The sequence below is a fragment of the Hyperolius riggenbachi genome, chromosome 3, assembly GCF_040937935.1.
Source record: "Hyperolius riggenbachi isolate aHypRig1 chromosome 3, aHypRig1.pri, whole genome shotgun sequence".
In the NCBI taxonomy this organism is placed as follows: domain Eukaryota; kingdom Metazoa; phylum Chordata; class Amphibia; order Anura; family Hyperoliidae; genus Hyperolius; species Hyperolius riggenbachi.
The window spans coordinates 105,937,698-105,958,518 of record NC_090648.1 but is presented as its reverse complement, the minus strand read 5'-3'; the positions used below and the strand labels follow the sequence as shown (position 1 = coordinate 105,958,518).

The 20,821-nt window shown below is 43.3% G+C and overlaps 1 protein-coding gene across 2 annotated transcripts in view; it reads right to left on the bottom strand.

The window, feature by feature from the left end:
• The window catches only part of LOC137562915 (zinc metalloproteinase-disintegrin-like VLAIP-B), a 163,900-nt gene that overhangs the window by 101,759 nt on the left and 41,320 nt on the right, over positions 1 to 20,821 (bottom strand). For both annotated transcript variants that reach the window (XM_068274728.1, XM_068274729.1), the window contains exon 4: positions 5,450 to 5,528. In XM_068274728.1, coding sequence (XP_068130829.1) covers positions 5,450 to 5,528 — 79 coding nt within the window. The remainder of the gene's footprint in view (positions 1 to 5,449; positions 5,529 to 20,821) is intronic.

The following is a 20,821-nucleotide window of genomic DNA, read 5'->3' as shown; positions in this document are numbered from 1 at the left end:
CTTCATGATTTTCCTGTGTAAATCGTTGGTTGTTTTGATAAAAAATGTCAGTTAAATAAATAATTAGGAGACACACACAGTGATATTTGAGAAGTGAAATGAAGTTTATTGTATTTACAGAAAGTGTGCAATAATTGTTTAAACAAAATTAGGCAGGTGCATAAATTTGGGCACCACAAAAAATAAATGAAATCAATATTTAGTAGATCCTCCTTTTGCAGAAATTATAGCCTCTAAACACTTCTTGTAGGTTCCAATGAGAGTCTGGATTCTGGTTGAAGGTATTTTGGACCATTCCTCTTTAGAAAACATCTCTAGTTCATTCAGGTTTGATGTCTTCCGAGCATGGACAGCTCTCTTTAACTCACTCCACAGATTTTCAATTATATTCAGGTCTGGGGACTGAGATGGCCATTCCAGAACGTTGTACTTGTTCCTCTGCATGAATGCCTTAGTGGATTTTGAGCAGTGTTTAGGGCTGTTGTCTTGTTAAAAGATCCAGCACCGGTGCAGCTTCAGCTTTGTCACTAATTCCTGGACATTGGTCTCCAGAATCTGCTGAATACTGAGTGCAATCCATGCGTCCCTCAACTTTGACAAGATTCCCAGTCCCTGCACTGGCCACACAGCCCCACAGCATGATGGAAACACCAACATATTTTACTGTAGGTAGCAGCTGTTTTTCTTGGAATGCTGTGTCGTTTTTCCTCCTTGCATAACACCCCTTGTTATACCCAAATAACTCAATTTTAGTTTCATCAGTCCACAGCACTTTATTCCAAAATGAAGCTGGCTTGTCTAAATGTGCTTTAGCATACCTCAAGCGGTTCTGTTTGTGCTGTGGACGGAGAAAAGGCTTCCTCTGCGTCACTCTCGCATACAGCATCTCCTTGTGTAAAGTGCGCCGAATGGTTGAACGATGCACAGTGACTCCATCTGCAGCAAGATGATGTTGTAGGTCTTCGATGATGGTCTGTGGGTTGACTTTAACTCTTCTCACTATTCATCGCTTCTTTTTATCCAAAATTTTTCTTGGTCTGCCACTTTGAGCCTTAACTTGAACTGAGCCTGTGGTCTTCCATTTCCTCAATATGTTCCTAAGTGTGGAAACAGACAGCTGAAATCTCTGAGACAGCTTTCTGTATCCTTCCCCTAAACCATGATGGTGAACAATCTTTGACTTCAGGCCATTTGAGAGTTGTTCTGAGACCCCCATGTTGCTACTCTTCAGAGAAAATTAACCATCTTAGCGGTATGGACGAGCTCAGCTCGTCCATCACCGCCGATGGCTGCCGCTCAGGCCCTGCTGGGCCGATTTTGTTCAAATAAAGAGCAGCACACGCAGCCGGCACTTTGCCAGCCGCGTGTGCTGCCCGATCGCCGCCGCTCTGCGGCGATTCGCCGCGAGCAGCGGCGAAAGAGGGTCCCCCCAGCCGCCTGAGCCCAGCGTAGCCGGAACAAAAAGTTCCGGCCAGCGCTAAGGGCTGGATCGGAGGCGGCTGACGTCAGGACGTCGGCTGACGTCCATGACGTCACTCCGCTCGTCGCTATGGCGACGATCTAAACAAAACAAGGAAGGCCGCTCATTGCGGCCTTCCTTGTTTATTCTGGGCGCCGGAGGCGATCGGAAGAACGCCTCCGGAGCGCCCTCTAGTGGGCTTTCATGCAGCCAACTTTCAGTTGGCTGCATGAAATAGTTTTTTTTAAATTTAAAAAAAACCCTCCCGCAGCCGCCCTGGCGATCTTAATAGAACGCCAGGGTGGTTAAAAGAGTAGGGAAACTTACAATTGACCCCCTTAAATACTATTTCATAATTAGATTCACCTGTGTATGTAGGTCAGGGGTCACTGAGCTTACCAAGCCAATTTGAGTTCCAATAATTAGTTCTAAAGGTTTTAAAATCAATAAAATGACCAAATTTATGCACGTGCCTAAATATTTTTAAACAATTATTGCACACTTTCAGTAAATCCAATAAAGTTAAGTTCACTTCTCAAATATCACTGTGTGTGTCTCCTATGTGATATATTTAACTGACATTTTTTATCGTAACAACCAATGATTTATACGGGAAAATCATGACGATTAACAAGGTTGGCCAAACTTTCGCATCCCAATGTACTATATACATTTTTCACAGAGCAAGATGCATCATAAATGACTTTTTCCTACTTTTTCCTATACCACTCTCACTTAGGGGTCTTAAACACTTATCCCTACGAATTCCACTTGCAATTTTCCGCATTTTTCCCCACACCTAATTCTGAATCTGTTGGCGCTTTATAAATACAATAAATAATAATAATAATGCTGAGCTTTTGGCTTTAGTTGTATTTGATTCACACACCTGCAACAAGCATGCAGTCTGTGTAGTTAGACCAGAGTCAAAGCTTCTGACAAGGGCGTTGCTAGGATCCTAAGAGATCTGGGGCACTTAGGCACTCCTGATGGAAAATGGGTGTGGCCATGCACCATAATGTGGGTGAGATCATGGGTAGAGCCAAATTTACATGAACTTAACAGCGGTCTAAGTAGACCCTGCAAAAATGTTGGATGAAATCCCCTTCTCCATGAATGCAAACAAAAAAAAAAAAATGCAACATATCACATAGGCCTCGATTCATAAAAGCAGCGCGATAGAAAAAATCTGGGCAGGAAAATACCGCATTCGGTATTTTAGACCTTTGTGTGCTAATTCATAAAGATTTTCACAGCTACCTTTGAAGTTCGGTAAATTACCGTAGCCCATTGAGCAGTACAGCAGAAGTGTGGCGATATCTCTCTTTTGTTACAAGCTATAATTACAGTTCCCTGCACAGATGACTCACACAGACTTCGGCTCCCTGCACAGATGACTCACACAGACTTCGGCTCCCTGCACAGATGACTCAGACAGACTTCGGCTCCCTGCACAGATGACTCACACAGACTTCGGCTCCCTGCACAGATGACTCACACAGACTTTGGCTCCATGCACAGACTCACAGAGACTTCGGCTCCCTGCACTCTGCATTGTTAAGACCTCACCAGAGGTGTCGGTAACTTGTTAAGACCTCACCAGAGGTGTCGGTAATTATCTCTGGCTTACCACTTGTTGAAGGCTTTATGAATTGACATTTCCTGACAATTTACTGACGTGTGTTGGAGGTAACTACAGCCAAGTCGGTAATTTACCTCACTGCTGGGTAATTTCAGTTTTCATGCGGTAACAGCCTTTATGAATTGACACTTTGCTAAGTGCTCAGGGCTCTTTCACATTAGCCAACGCATGCAGGAGCCGTTCTCCTGCACGCGTTGATGGCCTGCGGCATGTCGGCGGTGCGACGCAATCCGCGGCGGTAACTATTAATTAACTCGAAAACGCCGGCTCCTGGGTGCGTTGAACCGCAACGCACCGAAATGCAGCGTCGGGTGTGAAAGGTAAAATGAAAGTCTATGGACTTTCATTTTACCTTGGTTAACGCAAAGTATCAACTTTACGTTGAAATGCAGGAAAAGGGCTCTGGTGTGAAAGAGCCCTCGGGAAAGTCTGCTGTTTTCAGCATTACCGCATGCGGTAGGTAATGCTTTATGAATTGAGGCCAAGGTGTCACTTAAACATAATATTCAAATAACAGACAGCGCTAAAATGATTGATAACCTTTAATGAGTGAGGTACTAATTTGATCAGGGATATTTCCCTTAAAAATCTAAAAAGTCCATAAAAACAAAATAAAATGGCATAAAATTAAAATAAAATAAAAAGGACGTGCTAGTTCTTAATAGAATGTGGATATGTTTCTTCTTATGAGCATCAATGTCCCACAATATATGTCACAATGAATTCCGGAGGCGTGGAGGGCTGAGGCGCCTTATACGGAGATGGAACTTCCGTACTTCCAGATGGTGTTGGCGGCTGCGCAGCTTCAACACGTCTCCTTCCCCTCTGGTGTGTGACGTCACAATTGCAACGACGGCTGACGTTTCGGGAGGAACGCCTCCCTTTCTCAAAGCTAGGTGAGAAAGGGAGCTTTGAGAAAGGTAGGCGTTCCCCCCGAAACGTCAGGAGACGTGTTGAAGCTGCGCAGCGGCCAACACCATCTGGAAGTACAGAAGTTCCATCTCCGTATAAGGCCCCTCAGCCCTCCACGCCTCCGGAATCCCAGGGAGCCGGGCTAACTAGCCCGACGTTACCACTCGTCCAGTCTCTCTCACCCCGCCGCCGGCCGGGGCGGGTGAGATAGAGCGGCTCCCCACCACAGCACTTGATCTCCGCTGAGCAGACCCGGACGGGTGAGCAGTATCCAATAAGCATTGTATGCATCTCCATTATTTGCAATCAGAGCTCCAAATAGGAGGCATCAGACTCTATACTCCTTAGTGAGTTCCTACATGAATCAAGCAGCTTGTGAAATACCTTTGGGCCAAACAAGGCAGTAATTCATTGTGACATATATTGTGGGACATTGATGCTTATAAGAAGAAACATATCCACATTCTATTAAGAACTAGCATGTCCTTTTTATTTCATTTTAATTTTATGCTATTTTATTTTGTTTTTATGGACTTTTTAGATTTTTAAGGGAAATATCCCTGATCAAATTAGTACCTCACTCATTAAAGGTTATCAACCATTTTAGCGCAGTCTGTTATTTGAATATTGCACTTGGAAATATCTAAGGAAGTGGGATCCCTTTTACAGTACTTGCAGCATATCAGTATAGGCGCAACACTACTTGACCTTTTCACTTAAACATAACTAGGGATAGTTATCTGGCTTCTGTGCTGTCTGTCTGCTGGGTAAGCTGACCTGCCGCCAGGTTATCTGGCAGTTCCCCCATAGCATTCCCTGACCTTCTAATGGACCCCCTTCCCATGCTCCCATGGGCCTCCCATTGAGGCACCACAACTCCCAGCATGCACCCATAGAAGAACAAGAGCTCCCTGCATGCCCTCATGAAGGCATCATAGAGCCCAGCATGGCACCACAGCTCCCAGTAAGCCTACACAGAGGCACCACATTGCCCAGCATACCCACAATTGATGCACCACAGCTCCCAGCATGCCCGCCATTGAAGCACTACAGCTGACTCTGCCTAGGGGACATCCGGGGCACCCCACAATAGATCAGGGGCACGTGCCACTGATCTTTGGGGCTAGCAACGCCCCTGGCATCTGATCTGCATGCTTATTCTGGGCCAGTGACATATGGTATTAGAAGCGGAATATCAGAGCAGAAGTCAGGCAAATGGCATTGTTTATTAGAAAATTAAGATGGCAGCCTCCATATTTCTCTCACTTCAGGCTCTGAAGATAAAACTGGATATAAGATCAGCAATGGATTTGTGGTTCAAGTGGAGGAGGTGTCTTCAAAAGGTCCCATCAGGTATGCCTAAATGTTGAAAAGCCCCTTTTATGGGAATGTTTACTGGACCCAGATACAGAACATATCACTGTCTCCTTATGTACCTTATCCTCTGGGCTGATGGTCACTCGAGTCCCATTATCCAGGTATGTAGTCTCTGTATAATGTTCGGATATTAGACCCCTGCAAGATACCAAAGACAATGTTCTGTGAAATGAGTGACACAGTATATTATGCTTAATGCTATGCTTGCTATACCACACAAATATGAGGAGAACACACCTGATAAACTCCATACAGATAGTGCTGCAGCCGAGATTAACATTTGGGCCTTTAATGCTGCAAGGCGAAAGCTAGGCACCATGTAACCAATATGGGTAGCTTCATGCTGTATTCCTCAGTAGTGATGGTGCTTGAATTTGGTATATGTAATTTGGAAAATCCAAATACTCCACACTGTAGCGTCATTGCGGTACAAGCAGACAGGGTCAGGGAGAGTTGAATTACTTGCGCCTCACGGTCTGTTTCGCGTGATTCTGTTACTTCCTCCTTTTGACTCTGAAAGGAGGAAGCATCTGAGTCACTCAGTAATTCAACTGTCCCTGGCCCTGTCTGCTTGTTTGGTATTGAAATGGTTCTTAAAGGGATACTGTAGGGGGGGTCAGGGGAAAATGAGTTGAACTTACCTGGGGATTCTAATGGTCGCCCGCAGACATCCTGTGTTGGCGCAGCCACTCACCGATGCTCTGGCCCCGCCTCCGGTTCACTAATGGAATTTCAGACTTCAAAGTCAGAAAACCACTGCGCCTGCGTTGCGGTTTCCTCTATCCCGCTGATGTCATCAAGAGCGCACAGCGCAGGCCCAGTATGGTCTGTGTCTGCGCAGTACACTCCTGGTGACATCAGCGGGAGCGAGGACACGGCAACGCAGGCGCAGTGGTTTTCTGACTTTAAAGTCTGAAATTCCAGAAGTGAACTGGAGGCGGGGCCGGAGCATCGGTGAGTGGCTGCGCCAACACAGGATGTCTGCGGGGGACCATTAGAAGCCCCAGGTAAGTTCAGCTCATTTTCCCCTGACCCCCCTACAGTATCCCTTTAACCTCCTTGGCGGTTAATTTTTTTTTTTTAAATGGGCAAAAATCCTTTTTTTTGTATTTTTTTTTTTTTGTTTCATGTAAAGCTACCAGAGTGGTAGCTACATGAAACACCACTAGAGGGCGCATGTGGCCCTCTAGTGCGATCGTCGCCGGCATCAATAGCAAACAGGGGAGCGCGTATATAACGCGTTCCCCTGTTTGGCTTCTCCTGTCGCCATGGCGTCCTGACGTCATGCGCACTCGATCCAGCCCATAGCGCTGCCCGGAACTCATTGGTCCGGGCAGCGCAGGGCTCTGGCGGGGGGGGCCCCTCTTTCGCCGCTGCGTGCGGCCGATCGCCGCAGAGCGGCGGCGATCGAGCTGTGCGCGCGGCTAGCAAAGTGCTGGCTGCGCGCACAGCACTTTGAATGGGGCGAATCGCCCCAGCAGGCCCTGAGAAATCCTCCGGCGCGGCATAGCCCGGGCTCAGCTCGGGCTTACCGCCAGGGAGGTTAAGTGTGGTGTTTGGGAGTATTCGGATGTTTTGAATTCAATATGCTGCCTTTGAAAGCCAACAGTACTATTCTCCAGTACACCAGTCAGCGACCGCATCTGTGTGAGACTTATGCTGGGAATACACGTTACGTTTTTTACAAAGAATCGTTCCGATAGATGCCTTCGGTGATAAAATTCCGACATGTCCGATTTTCCGCTCAATTCTGTTCCGCTCGATTTCTTATAGAAGTGAATGAAAAAAAGATAAGAAATACAAGCATAAAATGAGAGAATTGAGCAGAGAATTGAATGGCTAGTAGATCGTGCGGCGAATCGAATGCGAAAAACGTAACATGTATTCCCAGCGTTTTAGGGGCACCCAGTGCAACGTTTTAGTCGCACCCAGTGTGACGTTTTGCGCGCACCGCTAAACTTTGCGCGCAATCAATAAACGCTTTGGGCGTGCTAACTGCTTAGCACCCTTTTGTGAATCGAGCCCCTGATCTGCTACATGCTTGCTCAGGGTCTATGGCTAAAAGTATTAGGCCAGAAGCTCAGTGCAAAACACTATTGCTAACCGCAATTGCTAGCGTTTTGTATGAGAGTTTTGTAAGCGATTTCATGAGCGTTTTCTGATGATTTTGGTAGCGATTTTAAAAAGTGTAAGCGTTTTGCCAACAATTGTGTAGTGATTAACATTTTTAATTCTGATTGGTCTTTTCAATTAATTTACATTTTTTACAGTGTGCAGTAATGTAAAAACGCTAGCAAAATCGCTCTGTGGTTGTTTTGACAAGCGATTACGCCAGCGTTTATATACTTTACATTGCAGAAACGCTAACGCTAAACACAAAAAATGCTGCAAGTCCTGCGTTTGCGATTTTGGTAATCGCAATCGCTCCAGTGGAATTTTCGCTCTAGTGGGTTCCAGCCCTTAGAGGCAGAGGATCAGCAGGATAGCCAGGCAACTGGTATTGCTTAAAAGGAAATAAATATGGCAGCCTCCATATAACTCTCGCTTTAGTTATCCTTAAAGCTACATACACACTTTAGACTATAGTCATTTGAAACGGTTCCATAATGGTCGCTTGTCAAATAGTCGTGCACAAACTTTCACAAGCCATCATTAAGCGAACGATAAACAACCGACATCAGTGGCAAATGCGGATCCGTCATGATGGATCTGATTGAATGATGATTGTTTCCAAAAGTGTGTATAGATGTTGTCAGCAGTGTTGCCAACCTCGGATTTTACTGACAAAGCTCAAAAAATGTACTGACAGAACACTTTTTTTACTGACATCTATTATTACTGAAATTAAATGAAAGTTATCACACATGCGCCCCACGTGCAATACACCGGCAACCACGTGAGGTGTGAATGAGGAAGAATTTTATAATATCAATAATAAATGTCTTATCTGATGGTCGATCCGCCGCCAAGTCTACAGATGTATGGCCACCTTTAGCTAGAGCAGTGTACATTCTAGAGTGATACGTAAACTGACAAGCAGTAAGTGCTGTGATCTTCTGGGAAAGAGAGAGGGTTTTTTTACTGACACCACAAAGTTTTTCATGGACTTTACTGACAGCCCAGATTTGTTGACTTTTTTTACTGACTGTCAGTAAATTTACTGATGGTTGGCAACACTGGTTGTCAGATAACGATTGTTTGCACATCTGCATAATCCACCACCCAACAAACTCTGACCTCACTCTGGTATGCGCACACAATATTCACAACAGATCAGTCGTTTGAACGTAAAGCCAGTTGTTATATATCTTGTATAAGGTCGTTCATGTAAGAGAATGACATTCCAGGGGGGCGTGGCTAGCGCGCGAAGGAGATGGCCGCTTGAACTGCGAGCTCCGACAGAGACTCCTCTCCTGTTGATGTGCACACCTTCCCCACGATATGGCAACTAAAGGAAATAAGACCGGACAGCCCCAGGGACCCCAGGGAGACTCGGGGTCACAAGGGAGCCGCAACATACCTTCCATGTTTAAGTCCCGAGCAGAAGATCACGGACGGGACTCGGCCAAGATGGTGCCGGCTTCCTCCCATACGCAGGCCGCAGGGAACAGTACAGCAGCGGCAGCCACACAAGATCACACGGTGAGTGCTCAAGGACATGTTCACCTATATCAAACAACTGCCCACAATGTCAGACATGACATCTCTGGCAACTGATATTAAAAATAATATGGCCGGGGCATTACTTGACCTGAAAGAAGATTTGCAGGGACTTGTATCACGTATTGAAGATGTGGAAAAGGCGGGTGACAATAGAGATGCAGCGATAGAAGAGTTGCAACAAGCCTCTGTGGCACACAATCTCCACCTAATAGAAACGAATAGACACTTAGAAGATTTGGACAATAGGGGAAGGAGACACAATATTAGGGTAAAAGGGATCCCTGAATCTGTCCAACAAGATGACATCCCTTCTGTGTTGGCCTCCATTTTTAACAGCCTGCTGGAACGTGATAAAGACTCCCCTGTGGAACTAGATCGAGCTCATAGAGCACTAAAACCTCCTAGATCAGACTCAGATTCCCCCAGAGATATTATTTGCTGCGTCACCAACTATTCCCTGAAAGAGGAAATAATGCGTAAGGCCAGAGAACAGGACGGGATAATGTTCAATGACACAGAAATAAAACTGTTCCAGGACTTGTCACATATTACGCTTAAAAACAGACGAGCGCTTAAACCGTTATTGGCGGAACTCCGCCGAGCTGGGATAACTTATAAATGGAAGTTTCCTTTTGGCCTTATAGCAACACGTGATAGTCGCACGGCGGTAATACAGTACCCGGAAGATGTTCAGCGCTTCTGTGATATCTTAAACATCTCAGTGGTGGACTTGCCTGATTTTTATGGAGAATTCCGTCTCCCTGTGGTCTTGGACCGTATGTATTCTGCCGGAGCATTAGTACCAGCAGGAGGCCCCTGGCCGAGGATCCCTCCGAGAAGATCGCGTAATCTGCCTAAAAACACTGGAAGATCATCTAGGGCGAAAATGCCACGTCGAAGAGATCACTCCCCCAGTCAAGATAGCAGAGACAGATCCTCAGAAGACCCTGGAGAGTAACTTTCATATGAGTAACCTTACGATCTCTCCCTTATCTTTTGCTTTTTCTTTTTCTTTTTTGCTGCTCTAACCAAGACATAGGCAACAGCTAGAGGCCCATACATGTGGATTTATTTGCTAACTAAGGAAGAGTCACTAATGTTCTAGTGTGTCGCCATGTAACAATGCTCATATTATCTGTTGCTCTCCTGGTTAAAAGAGGATTATAGTTCCAAATCTGATGTGAAGTATATAATAGATAGGTAGCTAATTGTGTAGATGTAAGATTCTTAACACCTTTTCACCCCAATCTACAGGGCTCCTTTATACTGTTCGTTTGCATAGGATATGTGGGACCCTTGTCTAGTTATAGCACCAGTTATAAGTTCTCTTTAACTGCCCTCTAGACATAAGGGAAATAATATGTGGAATAATGCTTCTGTTAAATAACGCTATAGCTAGCAAGTAGAGCCAGTTGTTTTTAGTATTAGAGGTCCATAGTTGCCAAGTTAGCAAGTAGTTGCGCCTATGCTGTTGATATGATATAGAAGTGGGAAGGTGGAGATAAACCTGAGTGTAAGACAGGAGAGGAGAGCTCTTGTCTCGGATCATAACGTTCTGTTTAGTTTGTATTCTGTATTTGTTATTTTTCACTACTCATATCACTGTTTAATTATCAACGTTCTACAAACTAAATCTAATTTTTCTCCTTTGTGCGCTACCCGCAGCATCCACTAGGGGATAAGTATCTGATTGATTATATTAATAATAATAGACCTTATATCCCCAAGCGCGTCCCAAAGACAATTAAGGGTGGTTCTTTGTTTTAGAACACCCAGGGACAAGTTACCTTACTGGTGCCATTACGTTGGCACACTAAGTTCAGGTCGAGAATAACATTAGCTGTTATCAAATATGAGTGAAGGGATGAATACCCACAGGTCAACTACTACATTGCGGATTACGTCATATAATGTAAAGGGTCTAAACCTACCAGAAAAAAGAAGTTCCCTATTTAGAGAGTTACACAAATATGGCTCAGAAATAGCTATGATCCAAGAAACGCACTTCCGCAGAGATAAAATACCGGGGCTGAAACATAGGGCTTATCCCCAGATTTACCATGCTACAAATCTAGAAGGGAAAACAAAGGGTGTTACAACAATGTTTCATAGATGCTTGAATTTTGAGCTTACAGATTCCATGAGAGACGAGGAGGGGAGGTACTTATTTCTAAAGGGGAAAATACGGGGAGAACTGGTCACCATTGCAAATCTTTATGCCCCCAATACTCACCAACCACAGTTTCTAGAGGCCACCTTCCATATACTTAGGGGATTCACTGAAGGTCTCTTAATTCTAGGAGGTGATTTAAATGTTCCCCTGGAACCAAAGCTTGACTCTTCCAACGGCACTTCTTCCCTACCCTTTAAATCTCTAAAAAAAATACGAAATACCCTTAACTCATTGCAGTTACTTGATTCCTGGAGAATACTAAACCCTTCGGGCAAAGATTTTACTTTCTATTCAAATTTACATAAAAAATATACCAGAATTGACTACATTTTGATTATGCAGAGGGATTTATACAGACGTCCACAGCAAAGGACCGGCACCACACAATGTGATTATAGCTCTTTGTATTTATTTATAGCAGCATAATAGCAACAGCATGAAAGCAACAACAGACCGCTGTTTCGGCCTTCCTAGGCCTTTATCAAGTTGCCTTATGGTCATGTAACAAATAGTGACACAAATACCCATATATATAGTGCATAACACAGCCCCTAAGAACCCAATAGCCAATCATGACAGCGTAGCAAAGGCGGACCTGATGGGAGACTAACAGCCGACCAATAAAAGGCATGTATTTCAAAAGATAAATTGCGTGTGAAATCGGCACCGGTGCAGCAGTCTCAATCTGTCAGGAGAGGCATGTTTCCATGCCTCTCATGCCACATGTGTAGCAGTGTCATAAGGGGCAATACATTTCAACATCCCACCTTGGGCACTGAGTTTTACATTAGAGGACACTATACGTGCAATTCTGATTATGTAGTATATTTGATAAAGTGTCCCTGTAGCTTTATATACATTGGAATGACTACTCAGTGTCTCAAGATGCGGATTTCTGCCCATAAAACTGCTATTAGAAATCATACGGTGGGACAGGCAGTATCCGAACACTTTAGTGCTTGTGGTCATCAGGTTTCTCAATTGAGGGTAATGGCCATTGATGGGGTTTCACCCCAATGGCGGGGTGGAGACAAGAAAAAAGAATTATTGAGAAGGGAGGCGGGGTGGATTAGGAGACTGGATGCCATGGGGCGGGCAGGACTTAATAGAGAGTTAGACTTGAGTTTCTGTATTTAATTTTTTTGTGTCCGTTGTATTGTTTCTGTAATTATTATGTGATTGTATTTTAATGTGTTTTTGTTTTTATCTTTATAGGCCACATGACAGCGTTGGTTTGGTGAGACAGGAGTTCCCCTTTAACTTCGCAGCTGGTGTGGTGAGTGCTGCGGCCTTTAATGTTGTGAGCGTCTGGTTACTATGGTAACATGGGCGGACTTACTGGGCCGCTCCAGCACCACCCACCGCTATTATGCGAGGGCTGGTGAGGATAATGGAGATGTTTAGGCGTACAGGATTGGTCGGCGGGCGTCAGCTGGTAGAGTCATGTGACTTGTCACTTGACTCTGACGTCATGCCGCCGACCTCCGTGGATGGAGGCGGCGGCGTCCGCTATGATGCGCTCGTTCTCCGAGACTCCACAGCGGGGATTCTTCTCTTTACACTGATTGGTGAGTGACCTTTTGAAATACATGCCTTTTATTGGTCGGCTGTTAGTCTCCCATCAGGTCCGCCTTTGCTACGCTGTCATGATTGGCTATTGGGTTCTTAGGGGCTGTGTTATGCACTATATATATGGGTATTTGTGTCACTATTTGTTACATGACCATAAGGCAACTTGATAAAGGCCTAGGAAGGCCGAAACAGCGGTCTGTTGTTGCTTTCATGCTGTTGCTATTATGCTGCTATAAATAAATACAAAGAGCTATAATCACATTGTGTGGTGCCGGTCCTTTGCTGTGGACGTTATATTGTGACCCCTTGGTACCGGGGTGAGGACCTGGGCACGCCATCTCTTTCGCAGCCGGTTGTGTGCTCCTGGATTCTTGTGGATAGGGATTTATACAGATTAATTGATTCTGAGATCGGGGCAATCACGATTTCAGACCATGCTCCAGTCCACTCCAAAATTTACTGGGGTCTAACCTCCCCTACTCAGTGGTTATGGAGGCTAAATCCTAACCTACTTTCAGACAAACCCAAGATTGAAATGATTAAAAATGTCATCGCGCAGTATTTTGAGACCAATAAAAACCCTGAGACGAACTCGATGACGCTGTGGGAGGCCCATAAACCGGTAGTGAGAGGCATCTTGGTGAAGCTGGGTGCGAAACTTAAAAGAGAAAGGGATGCAGGAATAGACACACAGACACAGAAAGTCCAAGAACTACAGAAATCACATAAACAGTCTTTATCACCTACAGAGATGGACGAACTTAGGAAAGAAAGAGAACAGTTGTTAAAACTACTCTATTACAGAGCCCAGTGCACCTTTCTTAAGGGGAGGAAAACCATATATGAAGAAGGCAACAAACCTGGGAAGCTGCTAGCTAGGCTACTCAGAAATAGGAAGATGGAACTCCAAGTCACATGTATTCGGAAAAAAGACCTAACTAAAACATATAAGCTCCATGAAATTGCCCAGCAATTTGCTCAATTCTACTCCAACCTTTATAATATACCAGAGCCAATGGAACAGTCAGCTAAACAGCATAAAATGAGAGAATTTCTGAATAAATTTGGTTTACAAAAGCTAGAGCAGGCAGACATTGAGACCTTGGAAAGTGACATAAGCGATGATGAATTTTTTATGGCATTAAAACAAAGTGCCTCTGGGAAAAGCCCGGGTCCAGATGGTTTCACTACACAGTATTATAAACTATATCGAGACATTTTAGCTCCACACTTTGTTAATGCCTTTAACAACATTTCAAAAGATAGCAGACACTCCGCTGAACTATTGTCAGCCCATATAACAGTAATTCATAAAGAAGGGAAGGACCCCCTGATGTGTGAAAACTATAGGCCTATATCCTTGTTAAACGTGGACATCAAGCTGTTCGCGAAAATTCTCGCGAACAGGTTGTTGCCACATATCCCAGGTTGGGTCACCACGGACCAGACCGGTTTTGTCCCAGGGCGTGAAGCCAGGGACAACACAATCAAAACAATAAATATCCATCACTGGCTTTCTCGGCATCCGGTGGAGGGGAGTTTCCTCTCCACTGATGCCGAGAAGGCCTTTGATAGGGTGGCATGGGACTACCTCACCTTCCTTTTACGGGACGTGGGACTGGGCCCAAACATGATGTCATGGATTGGCCTGCTGTATAGTGATCCTATAGCCCAAGTTAAAGTAAACTGCACACTATCAGAAAAATTTAAACTTAAAAATGGAACGAGGCAGGGCTGCCCACTCTCCCCTCTTATTTTTATTTTATCCATGGAACCTTTCCTAAACGCGGTCCGAACAAACACTAGTATACATGGTGTCCAAATAGGTGACAAGGAATATAAAATAGCGGCCTACGCGGACGACCTATTGTTCTTTTTGACGCAGCCACGCATTTCGATCCCAAATTTATTAGCTGAGTTTTCACACTTTGCAGATATCTCAAACTTAAAGATAAATTTTACTAAGTAATATGGTTTCAATGTCTCCATGCAACCACACACCTTAGCGGTATGTAGAGATAACTTCCCCTTCAGATGGGCTTCAGAAAGTATCACCTACTTAGGCGTTCAAATTCCTGTTAAGCTCAACGATATCTTTAGATTAAATTTCGATTCTCAACTGCAAAAGACAATACAAACCCTTCAAAACTGGTTAGGGAAGCCTGTCTCTTGGTTTGGCCGCATTGCAAGTGTCAAAATGACGATTCTCCCGCGTATACTCTATTACCTATCTACATTACCGATTTTTATACCTAAAAAATGGTTTACAACTCTCCAAAGCTTTATATCAAAATTCATATGGGGGAAAAAGTCCCCAAGGATCAGCAAAAAGCTGTTGATTTACCCTAAAGAAAGCGGAGGAGCTGGACTTCCCGATTTCTGGAGGTATTATCAAGCGGTTCATCTGGGTAGAGTGGTGGATTGGCACTGCAACGGTCAAGACAAGGATTGGGTCCAGCTAGAAAGGCAATTTTTTGGAGCAGACATAGCATGGCTTCCTTGGAACTCAAAGATAGAATGTTCTATGTCCCCTTTTCAAGAGTTAAGTAAACATCCACTTATTTGGGCTACATTAACAGGCTTTAGAAGGTGCAGCAAAGAGACAAAGATATCCTCATTATTAAGTCCTCTATCTTCTGTAAGGTATCGAAATACATTCCCAGCTGGGTGTACCAGCGGCTTCTTGGACGATCTTCAGGAGCTGAAACCACTTCTACTGAAGGACTTAATAGTCAATACAAAAATTATAAATATGGAGTCTGTAGCTCAAGATTCAACACGAAATCCTCCTTTCTGGCAGCTTTTACAACTTAGAAGCTTCCTTTCCACTATCAAATCGTGTAGTGAGGTCAATAGGAAACCATCGGATTTTGAAAAAATTATACTAGGTAAAACACCCCAAAAACATCTGGTAGCGTCTATGTATCAGCTTCTCCTGTCTACAATTCAGGGACCAGAATCCCTCTTCAAGGGAGCCTGGGAGCAGCGCCTGCAAATTACTATAAGTGAGGAGGATTGGGAGAAAGTATGTATTTTAACGCACAAAAGCTCCCGTAGTGTACTTATACAAGAAACAAATTATAAATTACTTTCTCACTGGTATAGGACCCCATCTAGGCTTCATGGGATTTTCCCTACGGTCGTGGATACTTGCTGGAGATGTGGGAATGCAAATGGAAACCTGATCCACATTTGGTGGAACTGTTCTAAAATTGTACCTTTCTGGAGACAGATCCAAACTTTGATTGAAAAAATTGCAAGTGAAAATCTTGAGTGGAAGCCGGAAATCTTCCTACTACACTTAACTAGAGATACGATACGATCCTACAAAAAATCGTTAGTCAAGCATTTATTAAATGCAGCAAAAGCTTGTATCCCGCTAAAGTGGAAATCACCAGAGCCACCTTCCATCTCCCTCTGGTTTAAAAAAATAGACCAAATAGCCAAGATGGAGGAGCTGATACATACGAATGAGGAAATGTCTGAAAAATTTATAATTATGTGGACACAATGGTACGCTTTCCAAGAATCTGACACCTATCGTTCAACTATGGCTACCACCGCACGACCACCCTTTACTTCCCTATTTGTTCAATGAGTCCTTATCCATATACCAATCTGATATGGACGGACTCCCCATGAAGTAGCAAGATGAGATAAAACTAGATGATAAGAAACCTTTTGAAAGAGGTGGAACTCACCACCACAATATTGGGGATGACTGACCTGTGGGTATGACCTGTGGGTATGGACCCACAATCTCCCTTTCCTCTCTCTCAATATTAGGGTGAATACCTTTCGACCAAAACTGAGAATTAAAACCTAAAGCCAAAATATTAAAACAAACTCCCTATAACTAAAATAAGCTAAAGAACCAAGACACCTATGATAATTTGTATGTTTTTTGTAATTTGTAATCTGCCGTAAACATAATTTTGTATCTCAAGACTAAACATGTCATACTTATGTCTTTAAACTGTATGGTTAACCACACATTGATCTTTTCAATGGCTGCCATAATCTCTTGTTTGTTTCTTTAATCTTGAAATAATAATAATAAAAGATTGTTTGAAAAAAAAAAGAATGACATTCCAGTCGGTGAATGCTCTTTCAATGGCTAATTATCTATTGTTCCGAATTCCATTGAGATGCTAATGAGGTCAAATAGCATAAAAAATGCCAGGCATGCATATTGTATGCAACTTGGAAAATGGGCCAATCAAAATGGAAAGCAAGTGAATCTGATTGGCCCATTTACAAGCTGCATGCAATCTGCATACAATTTACATACAACCAGGAATGATTAGCATGTAATTGACCGTCTCTAGTAAGGCAGCAAACCTTTCTCATAAATTCTCATTATCGTATCCTCCTCACCTTATCTGTAAAATACCTTTCCAAGAGTTGGTCAAAGACAATCAAAGGGCTGGTGCACACCAGAGCGGTTCTGAACAAACAAACAAACAGAACACTTATATCGCACTTTTCTCCTGGCAGACTCAAAGTGCCAGAGCTGCAGCCACTAGGACGCGCTCTATAGGCAGTAGCAGTGTTAGGGAGACTTGCCCAAGGTCTCCTACTGAATAGATGCTGGCTTACTGAACAGGCAGAGCCGAGATTCGAATCCTGGTCCCCTGTGTCAGAGGCAGAGCATTTAACCATTACACCATCCAGCCACTCCCTTACACCATCCAGCCACTCCCTTACACCATCCAGCCACTCCCTTACACCATCCAGCCATTCCCTTACACCATCCAGCCATTCCCTTACACCATCCAGCCACTCCCTTACACCATCCAGCCACTCTGAAGCGTTTTTTAAAACGCTTGCAGGGGGGAAACTGCCTTCCAGCATTTAGGCCTCGGTTCATCAAGACTTATCGAATCAATTACCGACAGCTCCGTAAAATACCGAACTCGATAAGTTGATTTCAGGATTCATCAAAGTTATCTACAGCTGTTAGCGAGCATTCGGTAATCATTTGGTAATGATGCGATAAAATGGAGGAAAGTGCAATTCATGAAAATAAAAGTGGGTGTGGTTTAGTGTTAAATTTAGGATTACCGGTAATTATCTCCTTCACTGCTCTGTTATTTCTGTCAGATCATTGCTGACAGAGAAGATGGAGCCAATTTAAGTGGTTATGTATCAGCTGAGAGTGATTCAAAGGCGCAGAAGGGCAAGAATAAGGTCTAGAACCATATCAATTGGCAAGAGAATGGATATATTTGCTATACCAGGACATCATCTTGTAAGGGAACACAGGCAGTGCCCGGGTTAACTAAACTGCTAGCTGTACTACATTTTTTCAGAAAAGGCTACTATCAAGCCGCATCTGGTGAAATAGTGAGATTGTCCCAAGCCACTTCCAAAATCCTGATCCTGGTCCAGGTGTTAAGCCCTATTCGGAATGTTGCTAGGTGGTGTTCAAAGGACTGCCTTTTTACCCACAATTCCACTGGACTCTTATGGCCTTGTGTTAAATTACCGCTGTAAAATGGAAATATCGACACGTTACCGAATGCGGAAAAACCTTGATGATTACAACTAGAAATCGATAAACTTCGAATTCGGTAATTTAACGAACTGTAAAAAGTTATCTCAAAGACAATGATGAATCGAGGCCATAATTTCATATGAGGCCAGGGGCACACTAGAAATCGCAAAGGGCTATCTTAATCACTAGCGCTTTGAGTCAGCGTTTTGTCAGCGATTTGTGCTTCGTTTTCTGGCAATTAAGGTAACTCATATATTGTGTATTGGGGAAGCACGAAATTTGGGCGCATGAGGCAAGTGGACAAAAAGGGTGCCGCCATTCCCATATTAAATATTGTTTGACGGGCGCCGAACAGGAAAAAAGTGCGCCCGGAGATTAACATTTTCAAACTGCACTTGTGATGATTTAAGTTTACAAAATGTGCCTGTGTCGAATTACATTTACAAATATACTAAACATATGGAACAGGGAAGATTATTCTATTCACAATGTGCGATTCCATAGACATTATTAAAGGTGTTTTTAATTTGTAAAACATTATTGTAAACGAAATACAACACAATATTTTTGTAAACGCTATTATCGCTTATCATTTACACCACGCACCCTTTTTTTCCCGATGCCCTTTTTGCATAGACGTGTGTATTGGAGCCCAAAAGCTCACAAAATGCTGCATGTCCTGTATTTGCGATTTTCACAATTGCAATCGCTTTTATTAGCAAAACGATTTTAAAAGCGCTGGCGATTCTTAAAACACCAAAATCGCTCAAAAAATGCTCTGGTGTGTCCAAGGCCTAAGGCTAGGAGTACACTTGTCCATGCATTAATACAGTATATTCCTGCGTATAAGACTACTTTTTAACCCTTGAAAATCTTCTGAAAAGTTGGGGGTCGTCTTATACGCCGGGTGTCATTGATGCCGGGTGATACGCCCTATCCTGTTACCGCCTCTCAGATCTCCCTGCTGAGGGAGCACAATCTATTCTTCCATACCGCTCTGATAAACAGGTAGACAAGGAGAGCTGACCAGTCTACTTAAAGGATACCACAATTGAAATGTGACATAATGAGATAGACATGTGTATGTACAGTGCCTAGCACACAGATAACTATGCTGTGTTCCTTTTTTTCTTTTTCTGCCTGAAAGAGTTAAATATTAGGTATGTAAGTGGCTGACTCAGTCCTGACTCAGACAGGAAGGGACTACAGTGTGACCCTCACTGATAAGAAATTCCCCTTTTTTACCTCTTTCTTGCTCTCAGAAGCCATTTTCTGCTAGGAAAGTGTTTTATAGTTGGAATTTTTTATCAGTGAGGGTCACACTGTAGTCACTTCCTGTCTGAGTCAGGACTGAGTCAGCCACTTACATACCTGATATTTAACTCTTTCAGGCAGAGAAAGAAAAAAATTAACACAGCATAGTTATCTGTGTGCTAGGCACTGTACATACACATGTCTATCTCCTTATGCCACATTTCAGTTGTGGTATCCTTTAAGGAGAGTTGACCAATGCAACAAGTCAATTGACTATATACTGTTATATACTGGCTGGTAACACATACAGTACAGCACCAGTATCTGTTCATACACAGCACCAGTATATGATTTTTTAATTTTTATTTTAATTTGGTGTGCGTTGTAAGAGGGGTAGTCTTATACGGCGAGTATATCCCAAACTCTATATTTTAACTGGAAAAGTTGGGGAGTCGCTTATACGCCCAGTCGTCTTATACGCCGGAATATACGGTACATGCATTTTAAGCGTCTAGTGAAAAATGGCGCTGGCAAAATAATGGCGCCCCCTTCTGTCCGATATATGTTTAAAACGATATTTATCGTTTTAAAGGTTAAAATAGTGCAGACCTTTAAAAATGAAATTTATCGTTTTAAAACTTTTTTTTTGTCCTGCCTGAATGATATTTATCGTTTTAACCCCTGCTTTGCTGCCGTTTGGAAAATATCTGCCCGCCGGATTTAATGTTTAATAGCAAAGCCCCCTTAAAACTTAAAAACACCAAATTTGCAGGGAATGTTAAGAAGAAAATTGTGAAATTGTGAATTTAAATCGCGTACTGACATTTCTGCGGCGGAAAAACAATTCCTGCCGACTTTAGCAGTTAATAGCAAAGTCCCCTTAAATCCTAGCAACATTTGCAGGGAATGTTAAGAAGAAAATTGTGAACAAGAGGAATTTTTTTTTTCAAAAAGACCTTATAGTTTTTGAGAAAATCGGTTTTGAATATTCTTCTTCTGACTGTGGGAAAATTAAATGCCTGCCGACTTTAGCGGTTAATAGCAAAGCCCCTTTAAATGCCAGAAACACCAAATGTGTAGGGAATGTTAAGAAGAAAATTGTGAACAAGAGGGAAACATTTTTTTTCAAAAAGACCTTATAGTTTTTGAGAAATCGATTTTAAATCTTCAAAGAGGAAAATGTATCTATTTAAATCGCGTACTGACATTTCCGCGGCGGAAACAATTCCTGCCGACTTTAGCAGTTAATAGCAAAGTCCCCTTAAATCCTAG